The sequence below is a fragment of the Acartia tonsa genome, chromosome 5 (genome assembly GCF_053477335.1).
Source record: "Acartia tonsa isolate MP-2025a chromosome 5, ASM5347733v1, whole genome shotgun sequence".
In the NCBI taxonomy this organism is placed as follows: Eukaryota; Metazoa; Arthropoda; class Copepoda; order Calanoida; family Acartiidae; genus Acartia; species Acartia tonsa.
In genome coordinates this window covers 18,564,100-18,585,877 of record NC_137264.1, presented here as the reverse complement: position 1 = coordinate 18,585,877, position 21,778 = coordinate 18,564,100, and the positions used below count along the sequence as shown (strand labels likewise).

General features: G+C 43.1%; 1 protein-coding gene across 1 annotated transcript in view; it reads right to left on the bottom strand.

The window, feature by feature from the left end:
* Window positions 1-267: 267 nt before the first annotated feature.
* Window positions 268-21,778, bottom strand: part of LOC145320041 (paired box protein 6 homolog) — a 34,326-nt gene continuing 12,815 nt past the window's right edge. The window contains exons 9-11 of the mRNA XM_080162479.1: window positions 20,787-20,893; window positions 20,437-20,520; window positions 268-2,018 (exon numbers count right to left, since the gene is read on the bottom strand). Coding sequence (XP_080018605.1) covers window positions 1,674-2,018; window positions 20,437-20,520; window positions 20,787-20,893 — 536 coding nt within the window. The 3' untranslated portion in view covers window positions 268-1,673. The remainder of the gene's footprint in view (window positions 2,019-20,436; window positions 20,521-20,786; window positions 20,894-21,778) is intronic.

Sequence of the window (21,778 nt, the reverse complement as noted above, 5' to 3'; positions counted from 1 at the left end):
TATTGTTTATCTATTCTAATACAAATTGGTTTAACATTATTGGTTGTCTAAATTGTCTAAAAGAGTTGGTAAAAAAGAAAATTGTTCCTATAAATCTAAAATACTTCAATGTACAGACGGACGCAGTGACATACCATATTTATAGAGTAGTCCTGCTATTTACAAGGATGGCAACAACCTTAAAATCGGATGCTCGACAAAGCGACAAACTAACATTAAAACAATAGTAAAAAAAAAATATTTTTATTATAATTTTATTATCTAATTTCTACATGTTAACAATAAAAGTTAAATTTTAAGTCATAACAATTTTTCCTGTATGGCATCGAAACCGATTAGTATCCGCTGGATTTTGACCGGTTCTCAGTCATACCATAAATTCATGTATAGCATCGTATTACAAACAATTTTTCACGAATTCAAAATAAAAACCATAAAATTAGTTCAAGTTTTGGTAACCCGGGCCTTCAGCTTGTCGGGGCTAATAAAACTGGATTAAATCTTATGTCAATATCCGCGGAATGCTGTCTATAATACAATTGATAAATAACTATTCTGTGACAATTTTTTCAATTAGATTGAAGCTCTACTACATGTCTTTGCATTTAAAAGAAAAAGTAAATAAAAACACAAAGATAAAAGTGGCTATAAGCAGTCTAAGAGCAATCCAATAATTCCGCTCAAAATTGAGAACTCTATCTATTGAATTTTTGAGCTTTGCTTCTTATTTATTTAGTTTTCTTTTAGTTTTGATATTTTAGTGCACTTTGAAGAAAACGCGTATTTTACATAACAAAAGTGGTTTTTGTAACATTGTTTTAAACAGTTAGTTTTAAAAAATAATTTAAATCTGAAAAGTTCACTAATTCTACTTATTATTTATAAAAAGAACTAATAATTTAAAATCACATTTTGTTAAAACAGTTTTATGTCATTAAACATTTTAGAAAAATTAGAACAAAAAATTGTGTAAAAATGTAGATTTGGGAAATTAAGTAAAACATATAATAGTTGCTTCGCCCCTAGAGGCCTCTAGGTGAGGGGGATTCGACCCCAACCCCTATTTAAATTTAAGTTTTAAAAAGTGAAAGTCTTTTTATTGGGAGGGTGAAGATACCCTCATATAAAATGGTTAAAAACCTTCCCTGGACCTTAATTATAAAGAAAAACCATATCGGTTTTCAGATCCTTCGCTACAGACAAAAAAGCTTACTGCTTTATATAATAGGATATCTAATATTTTCTTTTAGTCTATCCCTACTTTAATTTTTGTATAGTAGGTCTTAATGTTTATTCCCTATGTTTTATAACAACTAATGATTGAAGTAATCTGACTGGTACAAACTTTAATTTTATAATTTCTTTGGCATTTTTATTTTTATACAGACAATCAATCAATCACATAAAATCCTGTTTTTGTAGTTGTAACATAATCCAAAATCCGCATTAAATGTAAATGATGTATTCATAAACATTAATTCAATCAATCAGTTGCACTATACTTATTAATAGTTAATGTTTTGAGTAAAGGTTTTGTGTGTTTTCGCGGCATTCAGCAGTTTTTGCTCTTCGATCAATCAATCACTTTTTATAATATAGTTTGATAAATAACAAGGGAAATTTGATCTTGTATGCGGTATTTAAAAAAATAACAGTTATTGCGCCTCAATCAATCAATCACTTTCAACGTCCACATGTACATCAGCTGATTCATCATTATCAGCTGACGAAACAGGACTGGGGCTGCGAGGAGAAGGTTGTTGAAGAGAAATTGAATTGGGATGGTTGATACCCCCACCACCTGCATGGGGCAGCAGAAATTGTGGCTGGGGGCGCAGTATTTGTGGCATAAACAGGGGAGTGATGGGCATTAGCCGTGGCGGGGAGGCCGGAGGCGGGGAAGGCGAGGAGGCAGAGCCGGGATCTGGACTACCATCGCCGTGGTCGGGCTCAAACGGGCGGAATAGGTTGCTGCGATTGTTGCGCCGCCATTTTGCGCGACGGTTAGAGAACCACACCTGCGAAAAAGAAAATAAAAAATAAAAATTAAATTATAGGCCATAATTATTTCTCTTGTTTTAAATTATTATTAAATTACAGTTGTAGACTGTAGAGTTACTATTGTCTTAACCTCTTTTCGAGGAAGCTTTGTGTTTATCAAGTTCGAAATTAATTCCTTATCATTATCCCAAAACTAAGCGCAAATGTCGTCTTTTTTGGCTTTCCTTTCATAATGTGACGCGGCAAGGATTGTTTGTATATTTTGATGCGCACGTTCGTTACTTTTGAATGAGATATGAGTGTGTGAAGATTTCGGAGAACAAAATTGGGCCTATCATTGGTCTCATAGTGTGTGAACGACCCTAGTATATCAGGGATTTGAAACCATAAGAACTTCAGGTAGAATTTGTTAATTTTATTAGGAAGAATGGTGTATAGGACGATTATATGTAGTTTTAAAAAGGCTTTAGCCAGCTAAGCATGAAACTTAATTATGATTAATATATGTTTTAGTAATTTTTATGTGCCTTTATTTTTGCATTTAACAATGATTTATTTAACCAAATAATTTTCCTTTAAAGCCAAAGTTTCCAAAGATTCTTAACCGTAGAGAAAAATGATTTTAAAAAGCAATTAAGATTACGTGGTTATAAATAACTGGAATTATGAACTAATTGATTTTGTAATTTCAGGACTTTGAAATAATTTCATCAATAAATCTATATTCAAACCTGCTGTTGAAACTTGATGGTTCCTGGTATTGGGGGTTTGTATGTTCGCCAACAGATCTCGAGAACTTCCCGCTAATTCGGAAGTCAAACTCAACCAAAGTGTCATGGTTGAGACAATTTCAAAGTATCTGATGAATAGGCGTTAGCATTCATCAAGAGATCAATAGCATCCAGTGAATTATTGATGCAATAAACTGTGACAATTTTTCTGTGAAATAAGTACCTAGTGAATCAATATGCCACTAACCAAAAAGCAGAAAATTGAGCGAGCTATCGCTATTGGCAGTGAAAGGCTAGAAGTGTTTGACGAACAGTTAAAAGTGTTTTATGACAATCTAAAAGCCTGCCAAAGTTTTAGTTCATGTGAAAATGTGAATGTAAAATCAATTCGTGACATTTTTAGTGAGGTCAAGGACCAATCTGACCTAATAAAAAGTCTAAAACCTGCCGTGGAGACTAGTGAGCTGCGCGAGTTCAAGCGTGATTTGGATGAAGCTAGTGAGCAGAAAACTGTTGCAGATAAAGTTTATGCGTCGTTGGAGCAGTGTACAAAAATTCTGTACTGGCTTGACAATGATTCGGATGACGCGAGGTCAAGCACTGTCGCCAGGAACCTCGACGTCATTGAGAAGGTGAAGATGGACATGGGAGTGCTTAAAATTTCCGTGGAGTTGCGCCAAGAAGTACGTGATATGTACCGAAGGCTTAGAGAGATGGAACGTCGTTCATCTAATCTGGATGAGAGTGGGACACCTGCCATGCTCTCCAGAAGTATGTCTGCCGTGGATATTCGGAGTTCCAACCCGCAGTATGGGCGCTGGGACAACAGTTTGTTGCCGTCGTTCGACGGTACTGACACGGATTACCCAAACTTTAAACAGGTCTTTAAGGATCTATGCTCTGGTTATGGATTTGCTGACCAGAGGTTAAGTCTGATGTTGTGTATGGAGAAGGTGATAACCAACCCGGAACTACGCAAGCAAGTGTCAGCGATTAGAGATCATAATGAACAATGGTCGTTTCTTGATCAGATGTTTTTATCAAACACTCGCCGGTTCATGAGGATTTTAACTAAGCTGAACAAGATGAAACCTGTGGATAAACCTGTGGACGTGGTTAGCGCAATTGCTACCTTCAAGAGCATGATGCAGGAAGTAGAAACCATCGTTGGTTCTGCAGCTAAGGATTACAATCATCTAACTCTTATTCATATTTTTAAAGACAAGTGCCCTGAAAATTTGAGAGATAAAATTATGATGGAGCTAGGTAGCATGAACCAACCAAACATCCAGAAGATTGTAGAACTGCTGGAGAGGACCAGGGGTGCCATGTTGGCCGGTGATATGTCCTATGACACTAACGCCGGCAAGAGAAATCGTGACAGAGCTGCCGCCGCGCAAGTATCTGGCCGCAGCGACAATAAGAATGGAAAGGCTGGAAAGGACAAGGCTTCCAAGTGGAACAGTGCATGTCCTGTGGAGAGCTGCAAGGAGAAACACCCGATTTTCCGTTGCCTCACGTTTAAGAAGATGGATGTGGTTGACCGAAAGAAAGTTGTCCAGCAGAAGAAGTTATGTGAACTCTGCCTGTGTGACGGCCATACTGCTGACAAGTGTAATAAATCGGATAAGCTTGGTGTTTGTGGTACCAATAATTGCGACAGATACCATTCTAGGTTACTCCATGAGGCTAGTGCTGGTGTGAATACAGTCTACAAGTCAAGTTCTGCACCCAGCCCCTGTACCTTCTTACTTCAGTTAGTTCCTGTTGTAGCACCTGGCGGCGGCACCTGCCACGCCACTGTAATGTTCGACTCTGGGGCAAATTTGCCACTTGTGTCTGAGAAGTTATCCAACAAGTTGAAGCTGAAATCTACCGGCAGATATACAACTATTTCTGTAGCTGACGGCAGTGAGTCTTCCTGCCGCAATGTTGTGTTTTATCTGAAGGATAGGGACGGCAATTTGAGGGAGTTTGAGGCAGCTGTCATGCCTACCCTCGGCGGGGCCAACGAGATGCGCTCGGTCCACCCCGAAACTGCCGCCGAGATATTTAAAATGCCGCCAGAAAGGTTTACATATATTAGTGGAGGCTTAGATATCATCATTGGAAATACACATCCTGACGTGTTTCCTTCAACCTACCAGAAAGTGGGCCAGTCTATGTTGTGGCGAACCATTTTTGGTAGTGGTTTTATCTGTACGAGTGCTGACGGTGGAGCTGGAGATCAAAAGTCGGCATATAAGGCTGTCAGTGTCAGTGGAGGCACCTTGCCAGACTTTCTGATGTCTGAATCGTTTGGCGTACAGCCGCAGGCACTTTGTCCAGGATGTACTGCCTGTCAAGAGTGCAAGGCTATGGCCGACGGCACTACCTGGGACCAGCGTGAGAGGCAGAGGATAATTGAGGCAGGTTTAACACTAGACTTGCAGTCCAACAAGTGGACAGGTCAATATGCTTATATTGAAGATCCTCACACTTTACCCTACAATGAGAGTTTAGCCCGCAAAATTGCTGAAAAGGATCGTGCCAAGATGGTCAAGGAAGGTACCTATGGAATGTATGTGGAGGTATTCAACAACGCCATAAAAAGAGGCGTATTTCAAAAAGCCACGCCTGAAGAATTGCAGTATGAAGGGCCTAAGTCTTGTTCCTCAATAGTGGTTGCTTTCAAGGAAGATTCAAGTTCCACACCCATGAGATTGTGTGCAAATAGTTCTCTGACGTTCAAAGGTACCAGTTTTAATAACATAATGCTGGGAGGCCCGCCGCCGATGCAGAAGATTTTTTATCATTTGATGCTTTTCCGCGGTTACAAGGTTGGTATAACCGCGGATATTTCCAAGTTTTATAACTCCATCCTGGCCACAGAGTTCGACAGCCAGATGAAGAGAGTTTTATTTTCCCCGACGCCAGACGGTCCACTGGAAATTTACCTGACTAAAGTTGTGAATTTTGGCGAGTTAGCTGCGGGAAACTTGGCAGTTACAGCCCTGAAGTTGACGTCCCGCCTGTTCGGCGGAAAGAGTGAAGCAGAGGTCAAGGAGATGTATGGAGAGGGGCAGATAAATGGTAGTGAAATTGTTGCTAAACCTGAATTATGGAAGGAGCCACAAATACCTACCTACCCTGATGAGGAATTCAAGTTACCTCAGATTCCAGTTGCAGTCAAGCTTGAGAAGCACAGCTTCATAGATGACGTTATTTCGGGAGCAGGATCGAAGCCAGAAGCCAAGGAGATGATGAAAGAGGCCGACAGAATTATCGGCAAAGGTAGTTTTTCCTTCAAACAAGTCATTTATTCTGGAGATGATTGCCAGCCTACCAAGGTTCTCGGGCTGATATGGAAGCCAGCCACCGATGTGTTGTCCATCGCCACAAGAGTCAACCAAGATGGTAAAGTCAAGGGAAAGAAGGTGAAAGAGGATGCTGATTTGTACAACCTCCAGGACGCCTTGGACGAGAATCTGACAAAGAAGATGGTCCACAGGTTTGCCGCCCAAACCTTCGACCCGATCGGGCTTTGCAGCCCTATTCTGTTGAGAATTAAACTTGTCCTGCGGAAAACATGTTTGCTGAATTTGGGCTGGCAAGATTTCATTCCAAAAAGTCTACGGGATGAACTTGTTAAGTCGCTGGAGGACAGAGCTGAGGTCGCTAAATTGGAGTTTGACCGTTGTGTGGTCCCGGAGGAACCAACTGGCCTTCCATCCTTGATGATGTTTTCGGATGGGTCATCAGAGGCTTATGCATGTAATGCATATGTGAGGTGGCCAACTAGACAAGGATTTGAAACGTTTCTGCTAGCCACCAAGTCAAGAGTTGCGCCGGTCAAGTGTGAATCAATTCCACGCCTTGAATTGATGGGGTGCCAGATGTCCACGAGGTTGTCAAAGTCCATCAGAGATGCCCTGCCCTTTGATATTGTCAGAGTGATGTACTTTACTGATTCATCGTGTGTTTTATCACAAATAGTTTCCAACAGTGCTATGTTGAACACATTTAATTCTCATCGCATTGGAGAAATTCAATCTGCAACCAACAAGGATGACTGGAGGTGGGTCCCGGGGACACACAATGTTGCAGATTTGGGCACCAGAAGCACCTGCAAGGTATCAGATTTGGGACCAGGTTCCAGGTACAGATTGGGCCCAGAATGGTTGCGCCAGGATGAAAGTGCGTGGCCGGTGAAAACTGCCGAACAAGTCAAGCAGGATTTACCACCAGAGGAGTTGAATACCAAAATGGTTAAGTTATGTTCAATGAAAGTTGCCGGAGAAGCCGCTGAAGATGTCTTTAGGTTTAAGCACAGGAGATCATTTGGACAGGCCAAACGTATTATGGCAGCTGTCCTGCAAGTAGCGAACACCTGGTTGAAGAAGCTAAAGAGCAGACAAGAAGGTAAGACTACAGCCGCTGGTAGTCATGTAGCAGCCGCAGATTCTGTGTACAAGCCGTCTTTGTACAATTTTATGGCGGCGGCGGAACTTTTCATTGTGTCACGAAGCCAAGAGGATGAGTGGATAAATGACGCTAAAGGCAATTATGCGTCATTAAATCCATTAGTGCATGAAGTATCATTGACCTGGCCTGTCGTTGGTCCCGGAGGAAATTATGCGACCAGGGAGATGAGAATTCTTAAAATGGTTGGTCGTGGAGAGCCCGTCATTGACGCCATTACTGGTGGCCGTAAAATGATATTTGAAGACATGCCAGGGTTAATAATTTTGGAGCCTGGTAATTGGTTAGCTGCTGTTTTTATGAGAGAAGCGCATGTTGAGCTTCACTCTGGAGTCCGTGGAACTTTAGCTGAGAGCCGCCGTTGGTGCTGGATTGTGAAGGCAAGGAGGTTGTCCATCATGGAAGTGAAGAAGTGTTGGCCCTGCAGTGTTGAGAGGGCTAAGGAATGTCGTACTACCATGAAGGATGTGTTACCTGACAAGTTGGTCCCGAGCAGGCCTTTTGAAGCTGTGCAAGTCGACCTGATGGGTCCGCTGGTTACGAGGAGAGCTGCCGCCAAAACGAGGAGTCAGACAGCAACGAAGAAGGTGTGGGTGTTCGTGGTGGTCTGCAGGTTCTCAGGGGCGTTATGGTTAGATGCCTTGGAAAAGTATGATACCAGCAGTATCCTGTTGTCCCTGCGCAAGTTGGAAGCTGTTCATTGTCTGCCGAAGGTCATAGTAAGCGACATGGGCACACAATTATCCGGTGCTCGCAAGGTTTTAGAGCAGAAGTTGGGCAGCCAGGTAGAGTTTTCTTGGTCTCAGATCCCGGCCCGAGCCCACCATTTCATTGGGCAAGCTGAGAAAATGGTGGGGTTAACCAAGAGATTGCTGTCCAAGAAGTTGGTGAATAGTTCTGTTAATTTCAACGAGCTCCTGGTGCTGTTGGCGGAGGTTAGCAAGTTGATGAATAGCAGACCATTGACGATAGAAGCTGCGAACGACGTGGAGAATTGGCGGCTGATTACCCCTGGCCAGCTGCTGGGAAATGTTGACCGCCAGCCGTTGTGCAATGTGGCGATGAAACCGGAGGACCAAATTTCCTCCAGGTTGAAGTTGTTAGAAGATTTGTCTGCCCAGTTTTGGACTGCCTACCGCCAGGAGATCCTACCGAAGATATTACGGATGTCCAAGTGGAAGGATGAGATGGCGGAGCCACTAGCTGACGGAGATATAGTTCTGATTACGAGTACCAATCCGCTGATGAGATGTTTGAGGATGGGCCGAGTGACGAGAATTGAGGATGGGAGAAAGACTGCAAGAGTCTTGTTCAGGCTGACAGATAAATCTCCCCTGGAAGAACATGCTGTATCAGTCAGGCAGTTGTTAAAAATTATGATTAATAATTGATTCTTATTTTATGGAAATTGAGATTTTTTTTTAGTAAAAAGCCACATTTTTCATATGCCTATTTTTATGCCTAAAATAAGAATCAAATGAACTGCGATTAATTTTTATTCTATTTCATATGCTCAAATTTAATTTTATTGAGTTTAATTTCTTTTCAAAAGTACAATTCATTATAAAACTTACCTGAAAAGTTTAACAAAAAGGAATAAATGTGTCGAGGTTGCGTGATTCGATATTTATTCTAAGAAAAAAATCAAGTTTTTTTTTTAATATGAATTTCAATCAAGTAAAACATTTTTTATTCAGATCAAGGAATGATTGAAAATTCATATTTAAAGTCTCATATTTTTTACAAAGAAAAATTGGTATTTTTTTTATAATTCCGATGAAAATTCTAACGAAGATATTATTATTTTGCTATTCTTTAAGTATTAAAAAGTTTATTGTTGATTAAGATAGTACAGTTCTTATTCATTAAGTTTGAAAAACTTTCTGCCCAAGGATTTTGAAATATTTTTCTTACTACTCTTTTTGATGCTTAACAAATTTAGTTTTAAGTACCTATAAATCTTAATTTTCTTGTCTAAGATTTATTTCGTTTTATTTTACCATTATTGTTTACATTTCAACCTGATTTCGTAGGTACTTATTGATTTATTAATAATGATTTATTACCTATTGATTATGAAATGATTATTATTTAGTGCAGTTGTTATATTTACAACATCATGATTAATAGGATTATCTATTTTAGGATTTGTGTATGTGATCTTGTGATTGTCATGTGCATGGAATGTTGTATGGTACAAACCAATCCCCATCCTTCTATCCTAAAATGTGAGGTATTATGAGTCCTAGTGAGGAGTATAATATTGTGTATGCAGTTCACGGGGTTTCATTTAGTTAGGAGCAAAATTGTCACGTTTTCGGGATGTGGCCATTCTCATGTGATTATGGTGAGTTGAGTTTAGTGAGAAATGTTGCTAGTGCTCAGCGCAAAAAAAAACCTTGAATCTCGTTAAGGAAGTTAATTTGACTTTCAAACGGGGGGTGTGTCTTAACCTCTTTTCGAGGAAGCTTTGTGTTTATCAAGTTCGAAATTAATTCCTTATCATTATCCCAAAACTAAGCGCAAATGTCGTCTTTTTTGGCTTTCCTTTCATAATGTGACGCGGCAAGGATTGTTTGTATATTTTGATGCGCACGTTCGTTACTTTTGAATGAGATATGAGTGTGTGAAGATTTCGGAGAACAAAATTGGGCCTATCATTGGTCTCATAGTGTGTGAACGACCCTAGTATATCAGGGATTTGAAACCATAAGAACTTCAGGTAGAATTTGTTAATTTTATTAGGAAGAATGGTGTATAGGACGATTATATGTAGTTTTAAAAAGGCTTTAGCCAGCTAAGCATGAAACTTAATTATGATTAATATATGTTTTAGTAATTTTTATGTGCCTTTATTTTTGCATTTAACAATGATTTATTTAACCAAATAATTTTCCTTTAAAGCCAAAGTTTCCAAAGATTCTTAACCGTAGAGAAAAATGATTTTAAAAAGCAATTAAGATTACGTGGTTATAAATAACTGGAATTATGAACTAATTGATTTTGTAATTTCAGGACTTTGAAATAATTTCATCAATAAATCTATATTCAAACCTGCTGTTGAAACTTGATGGTTCCTGGTATTGGGGGTTTGTATGTTCGCCAACAGATCTCGAGAACTTCCCGCTAATTCGGAAGTCAAACTCAACCAAAGTGTCATGGTTGAGACAACTATGCTTCTAAACAAGGATGACAACATCCATAAAAGCGAAGCACTGAAACGGTAGGACAAACGGCCATTAACACTTGTATAGTATCTGAACTGAAAAATCGGAACATAAATGTATAAATGTCGAATCAAAATTGTAGGTAAATTTGTTGAAAAACTGCTTAAAAACAGGATAATGTTTATGGACATACTTACATTTTTGGACTTGATTATAGAGTTGCTTCGCTTATAATATTATTCTTTGTTGTCCCAGGAATCAATATACCAAAAATCAGATCAAACGGATAATTAAAACACTTGAAAATTTGTTGTTAAAAAAGTAGAAAAATCAACATGTTTAAAATGGACGTACGGACATTCTGGTAATGATTATAGAGTTGCTACGCTTTCTAAATCGTACCCAACTACTACAGGAATCATCATGCAAAGTTTGAAATCGATAGGACAATTCTAACATGCCTAAATTAACGACTAAAAGCTATCTATCTCGGACGGACGGACGTACGGACGGACGGACCGACCCTAATTATAGAAAAGCTTCGCTTTTAAAAACAAATCACATTTGCCAAAAAGTACTTACAAAGGAAGTATTATTTTTATCTAAAAACGATTAGGTAGATAATAGAATTATATGTAATTACCAGGCATTTAAGGATAGGTCAATAAAGAATAAATTACTTTTCACCAAGGGAAATAATTGTAACATTTCAGTGTATAAGGACGGTCAAGCTTTGTATTTTTTATGTAGGGAGGGAGGGTCTCAATAGGACGGATAAATCAAAATTAGTAATTTTAAAAGTATTCATAGGTATTATTGACAAGCAACAATTTGATTAGGAGTAGTAATTCGATATTTTAAAAAAACATTATAAATACTTTATATATCCTACTAGAGGCATCGCCCCTAGCCTCTTGGGGCTTTGCCTAGCCTCTTGGGGCTTAGCCTCTTGGTGCTTTGCCCCAAGAGATATAATTAAACTTTCTGTTACCTACCCAGCCGAAAAAATGCGAATGGGTCACAAGTTTTTACTAATAAATAACGAATTCGCAAAATTCGTAAAAAAAATTGGGGGGGGGGGAGATTTTTGGGTTTTTAAGGAAGGGTTGGGGGTGTCCTACCTCTCAAGAAAATATCCTAATACCACCACAGGACCCTGAAGAGAGAATCCGATCAGTAATGTTTTTTTTGTGTGAAGCATAAGATCTCAGTAACTACTGGACCTATTGAATACTTTATTTTTGATAGGCTTTACATAGATCCTGTGATGGTTTCTGGCTATTTTATTTTTAAATTAAAATCTTGAGATGGTTTCAGGCTATTGAAGCCCCCTTGAAAAAAAACAATAGATGCTAGGGGCGCAGCAAATTTAGGAAATTGGAGATTTTTCTTTAAGAACTAAAGACATAATACTACATATACTGTCTAGAACGCTTTTGTTAATATCTTATAATCTATCCCTGCTTCCCTGATAACGACACAAGTGTTTAGAATTCTTATTGAATCTACTCTTTGTTCTATTAAATTATTATATGAAAACAAGGATGACAAAATCAATAAAATTCAAGTTTAACAAACCAAACAACTGTCAACAGCAATAAAACTAAATTATATATGTATATTACTAGCGGCTTCGTCCCTAGCCTCCAGGGGCTTTGCCCCAAGAGGTGATTTAAAAAAATAAAATTAAGGCAAAATTCGTAAAAGGACCAAGAAAATCTTCAGCAAATTCTTTTTTAAAAAATGATGGGGGGATTTTTTTGTTTTTTTGGGGGGGATGGGGGTGTCCCACCCCCCCAAGAAAAGAGCTTAAAACCACCATAGGACCAATAGGTATATACCCTGAAGAGTAGAATCCGATCGGTTCAGAGATCTTAAGGGACAGACGGACAGACAGAGAGACAGACAGACAGACGGACAGACACCAAGCTACTTTGTATTATAGATAGAGTATGTGTAATGTGTATAATGTGAGATATTCTCGCATACCCTGATTAAATGTTTTCCCAGTTGGATAATTTCTCGATAAATTCCCCCCCCCCCTCATGACTTTACCCCATCCATTCCCCTGACCAGTAACCTGACAAAGGAGGAACGTATTGACCAATAGCTAAGGAATTTATTATCAACCTAAATTTTGACGACAAAATTCCAACGTCATAATAGCTACCTATTCTATAATCATTTTTTGGGGACAGGAAAAGAGTCTAAAACCATCCCATATATAGATTTAGAAACAGCATTAAACAATCTAAGCTCCTCTGAAATGAATAACTAAATAGGTTCATTTTTTTTAGTAGACAAACATACAAAAAATCTTCACTTATACTAACGGTTGACCTATAAGGTAGATAATATACGTTTAGTTCCTGATAAATGACGTAAATACAGACCCTAATCATAGAGTAGTTCCACTATTGCAATAATTATTACTAGAAATAATATAACTTTACAATATTACTTAAGTAATTATAATGATTTACAGTTATGACTATGCTTAAACATTTAGTAAGTATTCATCGCTTTTTAAATTGGAACTTTTATAAGTTTCTCTCGTGACTGTCTGTCCGTACGTTCATATATATATTCACGACGGATAGTTTAACCAACGAATGAGAGAACGTGAATATTAAACTTTGGGTAACAGTAGAATCTTCAGTTCATATCCACTACATCCCTTTATGAGGATCCCAGTAACAAAAATGATGATCTTGTGGTATTCGGCAACCGTGAGCCATGCATATGGCACCCCTGACCGGGGTTCGGTGGAGGGTCAATGGCCCTCCCCCGAGTCCTGGGGAAGGGGTCTGACGACCCCCTCCCTATGCCTAGAATTAATGATTGAATCTGTCATGTTTTATTATGGTTAACTGTATTCTTAATTCCCCCCACCCTTTCCAGGGATGGGGGATCATTATTGCCCAAACTGACTATTGTATATGTATTATAATGCTTTTATGTTATGATTATTTATTCCTATCCATGTAGTTATTGTTTGTTGTATATAGCTTTAGTATCCTTTAAACCTTCAATAAAGTGACAACTGAAAATAGATGTTGATTATTATCTAGTGAATGCTAGAGAAGCGTAGCTTCTCTATAGCAAGGTGTCCACGTCTGTCACACTGCCGTAATCTAATTGAACTCCGGTGTCTGCCATTTATCCTCGGCGGATACCACAACTTTTGGTGACAGCTGTGTGAGATTACGGCAAACCACAAGTGTAGAGCAGACGCGCATCTGAGGCTAAGGTACTCCCAGCAGTGAAACTGGCAAAACTGACACAAGCAACCTGAATTACCCACCCTGGACAGCAAAGTCTAACTCTGCACCCGGCAGTTGTGGAAGCGAGACAGCGAAACCTGACGAAGAACCGCGAGAAGCGCCGACATCTAACGGAGAATTGAGCGCTCAAAGGGCTGAAACAGGCCTGCGGACCGGCTGAAACAAGCCAAATAAGTGTAAACGGCTGAAAATAGGCCAACTTTACTGCAAGAGATAGCAGGATCCAAACCAGTGGCGCTAGCAGGACGGGACATTCCCTGCCGCCATCAGCCGGATTTGGATCAGCGGCACTAGCAGGACGGGACATTCCCTGCCGCCGATAGGCTGAAACACGCCACATAGCTGCGAGCTGCGAGCCAACATACGAGTGTAGTGCACCAAAACAGAGAAAACTACGTCAACTCCAAGTATCCTGAGAGGCTACAACGCAGCCGCCCATCTAGAAAATCAGATATTATATCACATTTGCAGGGATTACCACCCTGGTGTGATGGCTAAACAATAGATTTATGAGCAAAGATTGGCAAACAAATTGTTGTGTTGTGATAAAACTAAAAATAGAACAGGCTTGGATTTATTGTGTATTGTGATAACAACTAAAAATAGAACAGGGTTGGTAAACAAATCTGTTATGTAATTGTGATAAGGACACAAATAGAAGCTAAATGTAATATAACAAAGCCCCTGATACACAATCTAATCACCTCAAGCCTACAGCACAACAACAATACACCCCTTATTCCAGAGGAAAGGGAGGAGCCCACTCTCCACTGAAGGAAATACAATCAAGGTGATATAATAGATAAGCCTAGGATTAAGGAGAAAAGGCACCATTACCTCATCACACAGTTATTTCAAACCCACAGCACTCCCCCCTTCCTCACAGGGGGAACGGACGGATTTACCCCCGTCCCCTCACGCGCTTCCCCCCTCCTACCCACACTAACCTAAGTCCGTCTACGGTGTGGAGCTAGTGACCGGGAACACAGAGCGCCATTTACGGACAGCGCAACGGAGTGCGGAAATATCATAAAATTCAACGGACAAGCGGACCAATGAGAGAGCGAGTTGAGGGATAAGTGCGCGTTTTACCCGTGTGCACGGATTTGACGGTGCGTAAGCGCGTTGCAAGGACGGGAGATTTCACACACACACACACACACCGGAGCGGAGCTACTCCATAGCATATAACAGGGATATTTTTAGAACAATAAAGAATTCTAAGCTCCCTCCCCCTAGCTATAGTGTGATAGAGGAAAACCAAATCAGTTCTTGACAGCAGTTCAGACCCTCAACATCTATCTACCCCTACCAGCCTACTCTACCACCTCAGAATCCAACTAGTGATAAACACAGCTAAGCTATATTTTTGTAACTAAACTACCAACCTAGTGATAAAAACAGTGTTGGCTGTTAGGCTAGAAAGCCTCTAGTGACAAACCATTTATTCTATTTACTTTATAACTTTGCGTCCCGCCGTTGAACCGTTGCCCCGATGGAACAGCCGCAAGCGCCAGGAGGTGACCAAGCCCCAGGATGGCTCCAGGATGACCCTCAGCCGGCTCCAGCCGAGTACCGCAAGCTGATGCTGAGTAACCTGCCAGAGTTTAGAGAACCGCCCAAGCAATCCTGGAGTTCACATATCCGCAGACTCGAGATGTCATGGGCGGCTTACCGCGTGCCACCCCATGACTCCCTCAACCGCCGCAACGCCCTTTTACTGTCACTGGTAGGGCAAGCGGCGGAAATGGCGTCCCATCTGTTTGGCGAGGCAGGCCAAGCCTTGACCTACGAACAGGTCAAGGCCGAGTGTGAAATGCTATTTCGTCCTGCTTTTGAATCCCAAACGCTTAAACAAGCGTTTAGGGATTACAAGCAACACTCGACAGAACCTATACAAGCGTACATATCAACTAAGTGTGCCTTGTATAGGGACGCCTACGGCCATGAGGATCTCGAGTTGTTGGTGGACGAATTAAATCGTGGAATTCGTAACGCCAATGTAAAACGCATCATGATGGGACATGAAATTACGAGTGTACCTGAGTACACTCGTAAGGCCATGTTTACCGTCACCATGATTACCAAGCAACTGAAGGAAGGTGTGTGCTTAGTGGACTCGACCGACGGGCTGACTGGATCTGCCTGCATCCAGTTGCCCCAATATGACGAGTCGGAGCCAATGGAGATTGGCGCCTTGGCTCCGGGTCTCCACCAGATGGGGAGGGTCGCTCCAGATGACAAGGTTCCAGGTCGCTGCTTCCGCTGCCAGGGGAGAGGCCACAGAGCTCGAGACTGCCCGACGCCGATGGAAGTTAGCCTAGAGGAGAGACGCACCCAGCCACGCCGTGACCGTTCTGCCAAGTGCGAGCGTTGCCACTACGACGGTCACACGGCGGCCGAGTGCAGAGCTGACTGGGCCCAGGTAGCCAGCCGCAGGCGCACCGCCGACAAGGGTGCCCCTCCAGGGAAGCCCAGCAGAGTGGCCCACATGGAAGGGAGCGCGCCCCCAGCACCACCGCAGCAAGCAGCCGCCCCCAGAGCCGCGGACCGAGCCGACGGGATGCCGCAGTTTGGGACCGTTCCAGCTAGGATCAACGTACTGGGCGGCGCGGCTGAACCCAACCGGGTTGGCCTGGGCTTCAGTCTCAACCACCTGGGGCCGGAGCTGGTGCAACCCTACAACATCGCCGAGCCAGAAGTCCTGAGGCCCCAGCCTTTTAGCCTCAACATGATGGAGCCTGCTCGGCCGAGCCTACCCAGCAAGAGTGGAGGGGCGCTACCCAGCGTCACTGAGACGATGTACGGGGAGGCCCTGGCGGCCGCTGAACGAGAGAGGCAGGAGGCGCTAGCCAGCGCATCAACATCGATGTATGGGGCGCCACCCGGCGCCGCCACCTGTGATGACTGGGGGGTGCTATCCAGCGCCTCCCACCTGGTGCCTGGGGCGACACCCGTCGCCGCCACCGAGATACCTGGATCCTGGAACGAGCCAGCCTCCAACCTGGTGTCTGGGGCGACAACCGTCGCCGCCACCGAGAGACCTGGATCCTGGAACGAGCCAGCAGTCCCAGAGGAAGGGGTGACACCAGGGGGTGCCATCCAGAGCCCCCTGCCAGCCGAAGGAATCCAACTACCCAGCAACCCCAGTCGAGCCAGGATAAGTTAAATTTGATAAATGTGTTGTATCCAAGCCATTGTAAAACCCCAGCCTTGCCTGTGCCCCCTGCACCAGAGGCTGGGGAGATTGAAATTTGGGAAAATAAGGACTTGCCTGTGCCACATGCACCTGAGTTCCTAGGGCAGGGGGGGGACGTGAGTAAGGGCGAGCCTGTGCCACACGCACTTCAGCCCCATGCCACTGGGCATGCCTTGGACCAGGGAAGGGACCACTTGGGGCTAGGGGAGCCGACACCCAGGCAAGTGCCAGTCGCCTGCCAGTCTGTCATTGGGGAGGGTATCGGGGTGCCCCGGCCACACAAAGATAACGCTCAATGGAAACTTGTATCTAGCCAGGAGCAGCCCAGCCGTGTCCAGCCCCAAGAAGCAACCGTGACCCGAGCCGAAGATCCCCAGCCGCGTGTGCGAGGTAGATGGCTGCCTGGAAGCTTCTCTCACTGGTGGATGGTCCTGTGGGGCCTCCTGCTGGCAGCCGTGTGGCCTACAACCAGCTACGTCCTGGTGGGATGGGACTGCGCCAACCCCACCCACGTCACAGCCTACAATAAGGAGAAGATGTGTAACACGGAACCCTTACACCAGGAGGTGCCCCTGGGCCATGAAGTACACGTCCTGCAGCAAGTCAAGGTGAGGGAAACAACAGGATACAGTTGCCAGCTCACTGTGTCCCAGTGGACATTCAGGTGTGGGGTATGGGGTCACCTCAAGGTGACCTCGGTCCCCACCCTCATGAGGCCAACCAAGATAGATCCAGAAACGTGCCGAGACCTGGCCAGGAACCGTGTCTACACGCTGCCAGGCAAGACCCAGCCACTGACGTTCCAGCTGAACCATCCCCTGTTCTTCACCCTCGACATGGTGGGCGCCCTCGTCAACAGCCCCGAGGGGGTGGGTTGTGAGGGGGAGGACGTCCACTTCGAGGGCCAGCTGTACCGCAATGAATTAGTGCTCCAGGAGTGACGGCTGCTGGTTAAGGAAGAGACCTACGTAGTAGAGGATGGACGGGTGGAGTCCCAATCTGACCACCTGACCTTGGAGTGTCCCCATTCAGAGCTGTCCTGCATCACTGGGGAAGCCACCTACGTGTGGGATCACCTGGGGAGAGATTGCCCCTTGAGGCTGATTCGCAGCCTCCAGCCCAGCCTAGTGATGGATGCGTTCCTGGTTGACTATCAGGCCCAGTTTTTCATCAACATGACCAACCCCACCTCAATAGTGAACTGCGACTTTGAGGCCCATGCCACCAACCACCCAGCATTGTTCGTGGCAGCTGACCCAGCCGCGGCAGCGCTACCCAGAGTATCGGCCAGGGATGTGGATGTTCCCCTGCAGGCCCAGATACATGCAGGTTATATTGGATTTACTCTGGAGACCCGCATGAAAAGCACAGCAGCAGAAGAAGTGGCGGCCAACTGCTGGAAGCTCCAGCAACTAGACCCGGCCCACCCGGTGCGCGTCCAGGGGAGCACGTTCTCGGTGCTGAGGGGAGATGTCCTGCTCCAGCTTACCTGCCAACGCAATAAATATGTTGTCCGTGAACACAAGGAGTGTTGGGACAAAGTGCCAGTAGAGCCCACAGGGTTTGTAGACGCCGTGACACGAGTGTACAGCGGCCACGCCACCAAGATTCCCTGCTCCTCCACCTACCCCCTGACTGTGCACGCGGAGGAAGGCTGGATAGAGTTAACCCCCGCTCCTAAGAAGAGGCCACCCCCGCTGGATACGCCTAGGCAACTGTTGACAGAACCCTTGGATGACTTCAGTTCAGGGGGTTTGTATTCGCAGGCCGAGTTGAACGACTGGCAGCAGCTGCTGGCGTTCCCAGCATATAAGAGCGCCATGCTGACCGGCCTGTCCTATGGGTCATGCGTTCAGCAAGGCAGCTGTTCGGCCACAGGCGACCATGGGATAGTGTCCTACAACATCGACCGACTGGCGGAGGAAGGAGAGGCCGCCCTGGATGTCTGGGCTGGGTTCAGACAAGCTATTCACGAGTGGGGAGATGGCGCAGCCATATTGTGTCTGCTGTTGTTGATCCTCAAACTGCTGGGGGACCTAACCATCATTTCCCTGGCAGCAGCACAGGGAGGCGTCCGAGCGGCCTTGAATGCGGTGTCACAAGTGTTCCTGTACCATCCAACTTTGTATAGGAAGGCCCTGGCTAGAGCCAGGCTCACCCATGCCAAGTCCCGGGACTTTTCAGTAGACTGGGATGCCATACCCATCGGCCGGGAAGCAGCCGAGGAAATGGTGTCCATGCAATCAACCGATAGCGGGCATGACCGCCCAGGTAGGCCAGGACCGCCCTCTGGCTGACCCCGCGGCCCCACGGGAGGGCAGGCCGCTACCCAGACGGTCAACTTGGCAGCCAGTGCCCCAGCCGCGGCCAACAACCACCAGCATGCCCCACTGCTGACTGTCCCAGCAGCAACTGTGCCACCTGCCAACCTGACACCTGCCGGCGTTGAACAACGTGTCCAACCAAAGCCAGCCTCTGCATTCTACCCCACGTTGGGAGCCCACCAACCCTGAGAAACACTCACCACTAGGATTCCATTGAATCATTATCGCTTGTATATATATATTAGCCCTAAAGAAGCGGACCGAAGGCCTCAACCACTGTCGGAAGTCTGGTAGGGAACCCTCTCCCAGCCTTCCGAGGGGAGAGTTGTGGTATTCGGCAACCGTGAGCCATGCATATGGCACCCCTGACCGGGGTTCGGTGGAGGGTCAATGGCCCTCCCCCGAGTCCTGGGGAAGGGGTCTGACGACCCCCTCCCTATGCCTAGAATTAATGATTGAATCTGTCATGTTTTATTATGGTTAACTGTATTCTTAATTCCCCCCACCCTTTCCAGGGATGGGGGATCATTATTGCCCAAACTGACTATTGTATATGTATTATAATGCTTTTATGTTATGATTATTTATTCCTATCCATGTAGTTATTGTTTGTTGTATATAGCTTTAGTATCCTTTAAACCTTCAATAAAGTGACAACTGAAAATAGATGTTGATTATTATCTAGTGAATGCTAGAGAAGCGTAGCTTCTCTATAGCAAGGTGTCCACGTCTGTCACACTGCCGTAATCTAATTGAACTCCGGTGTCTGCCATTTATCCTCGGCGGATACCACAATCTAATAATCCTAACAAGTCTTAAGTAATTGAAGGTTAGGTAGTTCATTTGAAAAATGGTTTTTAAAACATTTTCTATAACTACGGCCGGTCTGTCCGTAAGTCTGTTACAGTTAGCTCTTTTCGTTAATTTAGACATGTTAGAATTGTCCTATCGATTTCAAACTTTGCATGTTGATTCCTTTAAAATTTAAACAACATAAAAGATAAAAACAAATTGCTACGCTTCCTCATTTTTGTCTTTCTTGTTTAACAAAAAAAAAATTATTGAACTTTTTATTTAAATAAAAATCTTAAACAGTTGTGTACATTACAAAAAAATAATAAAAATAACTTAGCAATAGAATTAAAATAAAACTTTATATTTCTTTTTTTTTCTTTATCAGTCCAACTGTTCACTAATATATCTATCTCATTCTTCCTATCTATATATCTGTTTATCTATTTATTTATCCATCTATCTATCTGTCTATACCTGTATTCTGGCCTCTGATAGTCCTGTCCTGTTAGATAGTTCTTCTCTGGTTTTAAGGTCGGGGTAATGGGTCTTCTCAAATTCCTGAAAAGAAAAAAACGTGGCATTAGCGCTAATGAACGGTTTAGTTGGAGTCTTGAATGCATTGGTGCTCGTAGAATCGCTACCCTATACCATACACAGTTAGGTGGGAACCTAGTAAAAGTGTCTGACTCTGATTTTGACCTCCTAAGAACTACTAGGTTCTTAGGAGGTCAAAACAAAGCTCGTGCAATCATAGCAAAATAAATAACTTTTCAAACATCTTTTGTTAAAAAATACAGGAAAATACATGGCATATAAATATTTACTTTTTCAAGGTGTTCCAACTGGTCGCTTTCAAATGACGTTCTACTCCTTCTGAATTGTGGACTCTCATCATCTATATCACCTTCGCTACTTGTGTCTAGCTTCATTCCTGTTAGATAGATAGATAGATAATTTGTTCTGAATTATGTTTCTTGAATAATAACATATTTTAATCAATAATCAGCAAAAAAAACGTATAATTTGTTTAGTTTCAGTTGTTCAAACATTAGAATAGTAAAAAAAATGCTATATATATTATTTACTTTGTTGCAAAGAAAGGGATTTTTAATCTAAAAATAAATTATAGAGACGGGTATATAGGTTTTGAAAATTTAAAGCTCCAACTTAACCAAATTATGGGAAATGGCTTAGTAGCTGTGCTTAGTGCCCTAGGAAAATGGGGATAGATTTCACCGCTTTTGGCCTACCTATTCTATTGACGTCATAATAGAGGGAAAGATAAAGGGAAGGGGGAAAGAAACCCCTAGAAAATATATGGGGTATAGGGTATTTCCTGACGTCAATAGAATATGTAGGCCAAGCAGTGACATCTATCCCCATTTTGCTACAATGTCTTACAATTAACCAACCCTTTTATCAAAATAACATAGGTTAATTTGAGTCTTTTGGATTTGATTTAGGTTAGGTTATTTGGCCCAATTCAAAATGTTTTTGTCCCTGCAGGGTTTAGAGTATTGGATGAATCATAGGGCATTTCTTTTGGAAGGGAGGAAGTACTTTCCCCTAAAATGGTTACAAATATAAACGTTCCTTCCTTGAACACAGTAATAGTGTCTGACCTATTATGACGTAACAAAAAAATAGCCAATGAGAGGCCACTTTAAATTTTACCATAAGTCAATAACGGCCTTTCATTGGCTAATTTTTTTTGTTACGTCATAATCAGTCAGACACTATTACTGTGTTCTTCAACCTTCCTTGAACCTATTATTGGCTTCACTACAATGGAGAACCATATCAGTTCTGAAATTAG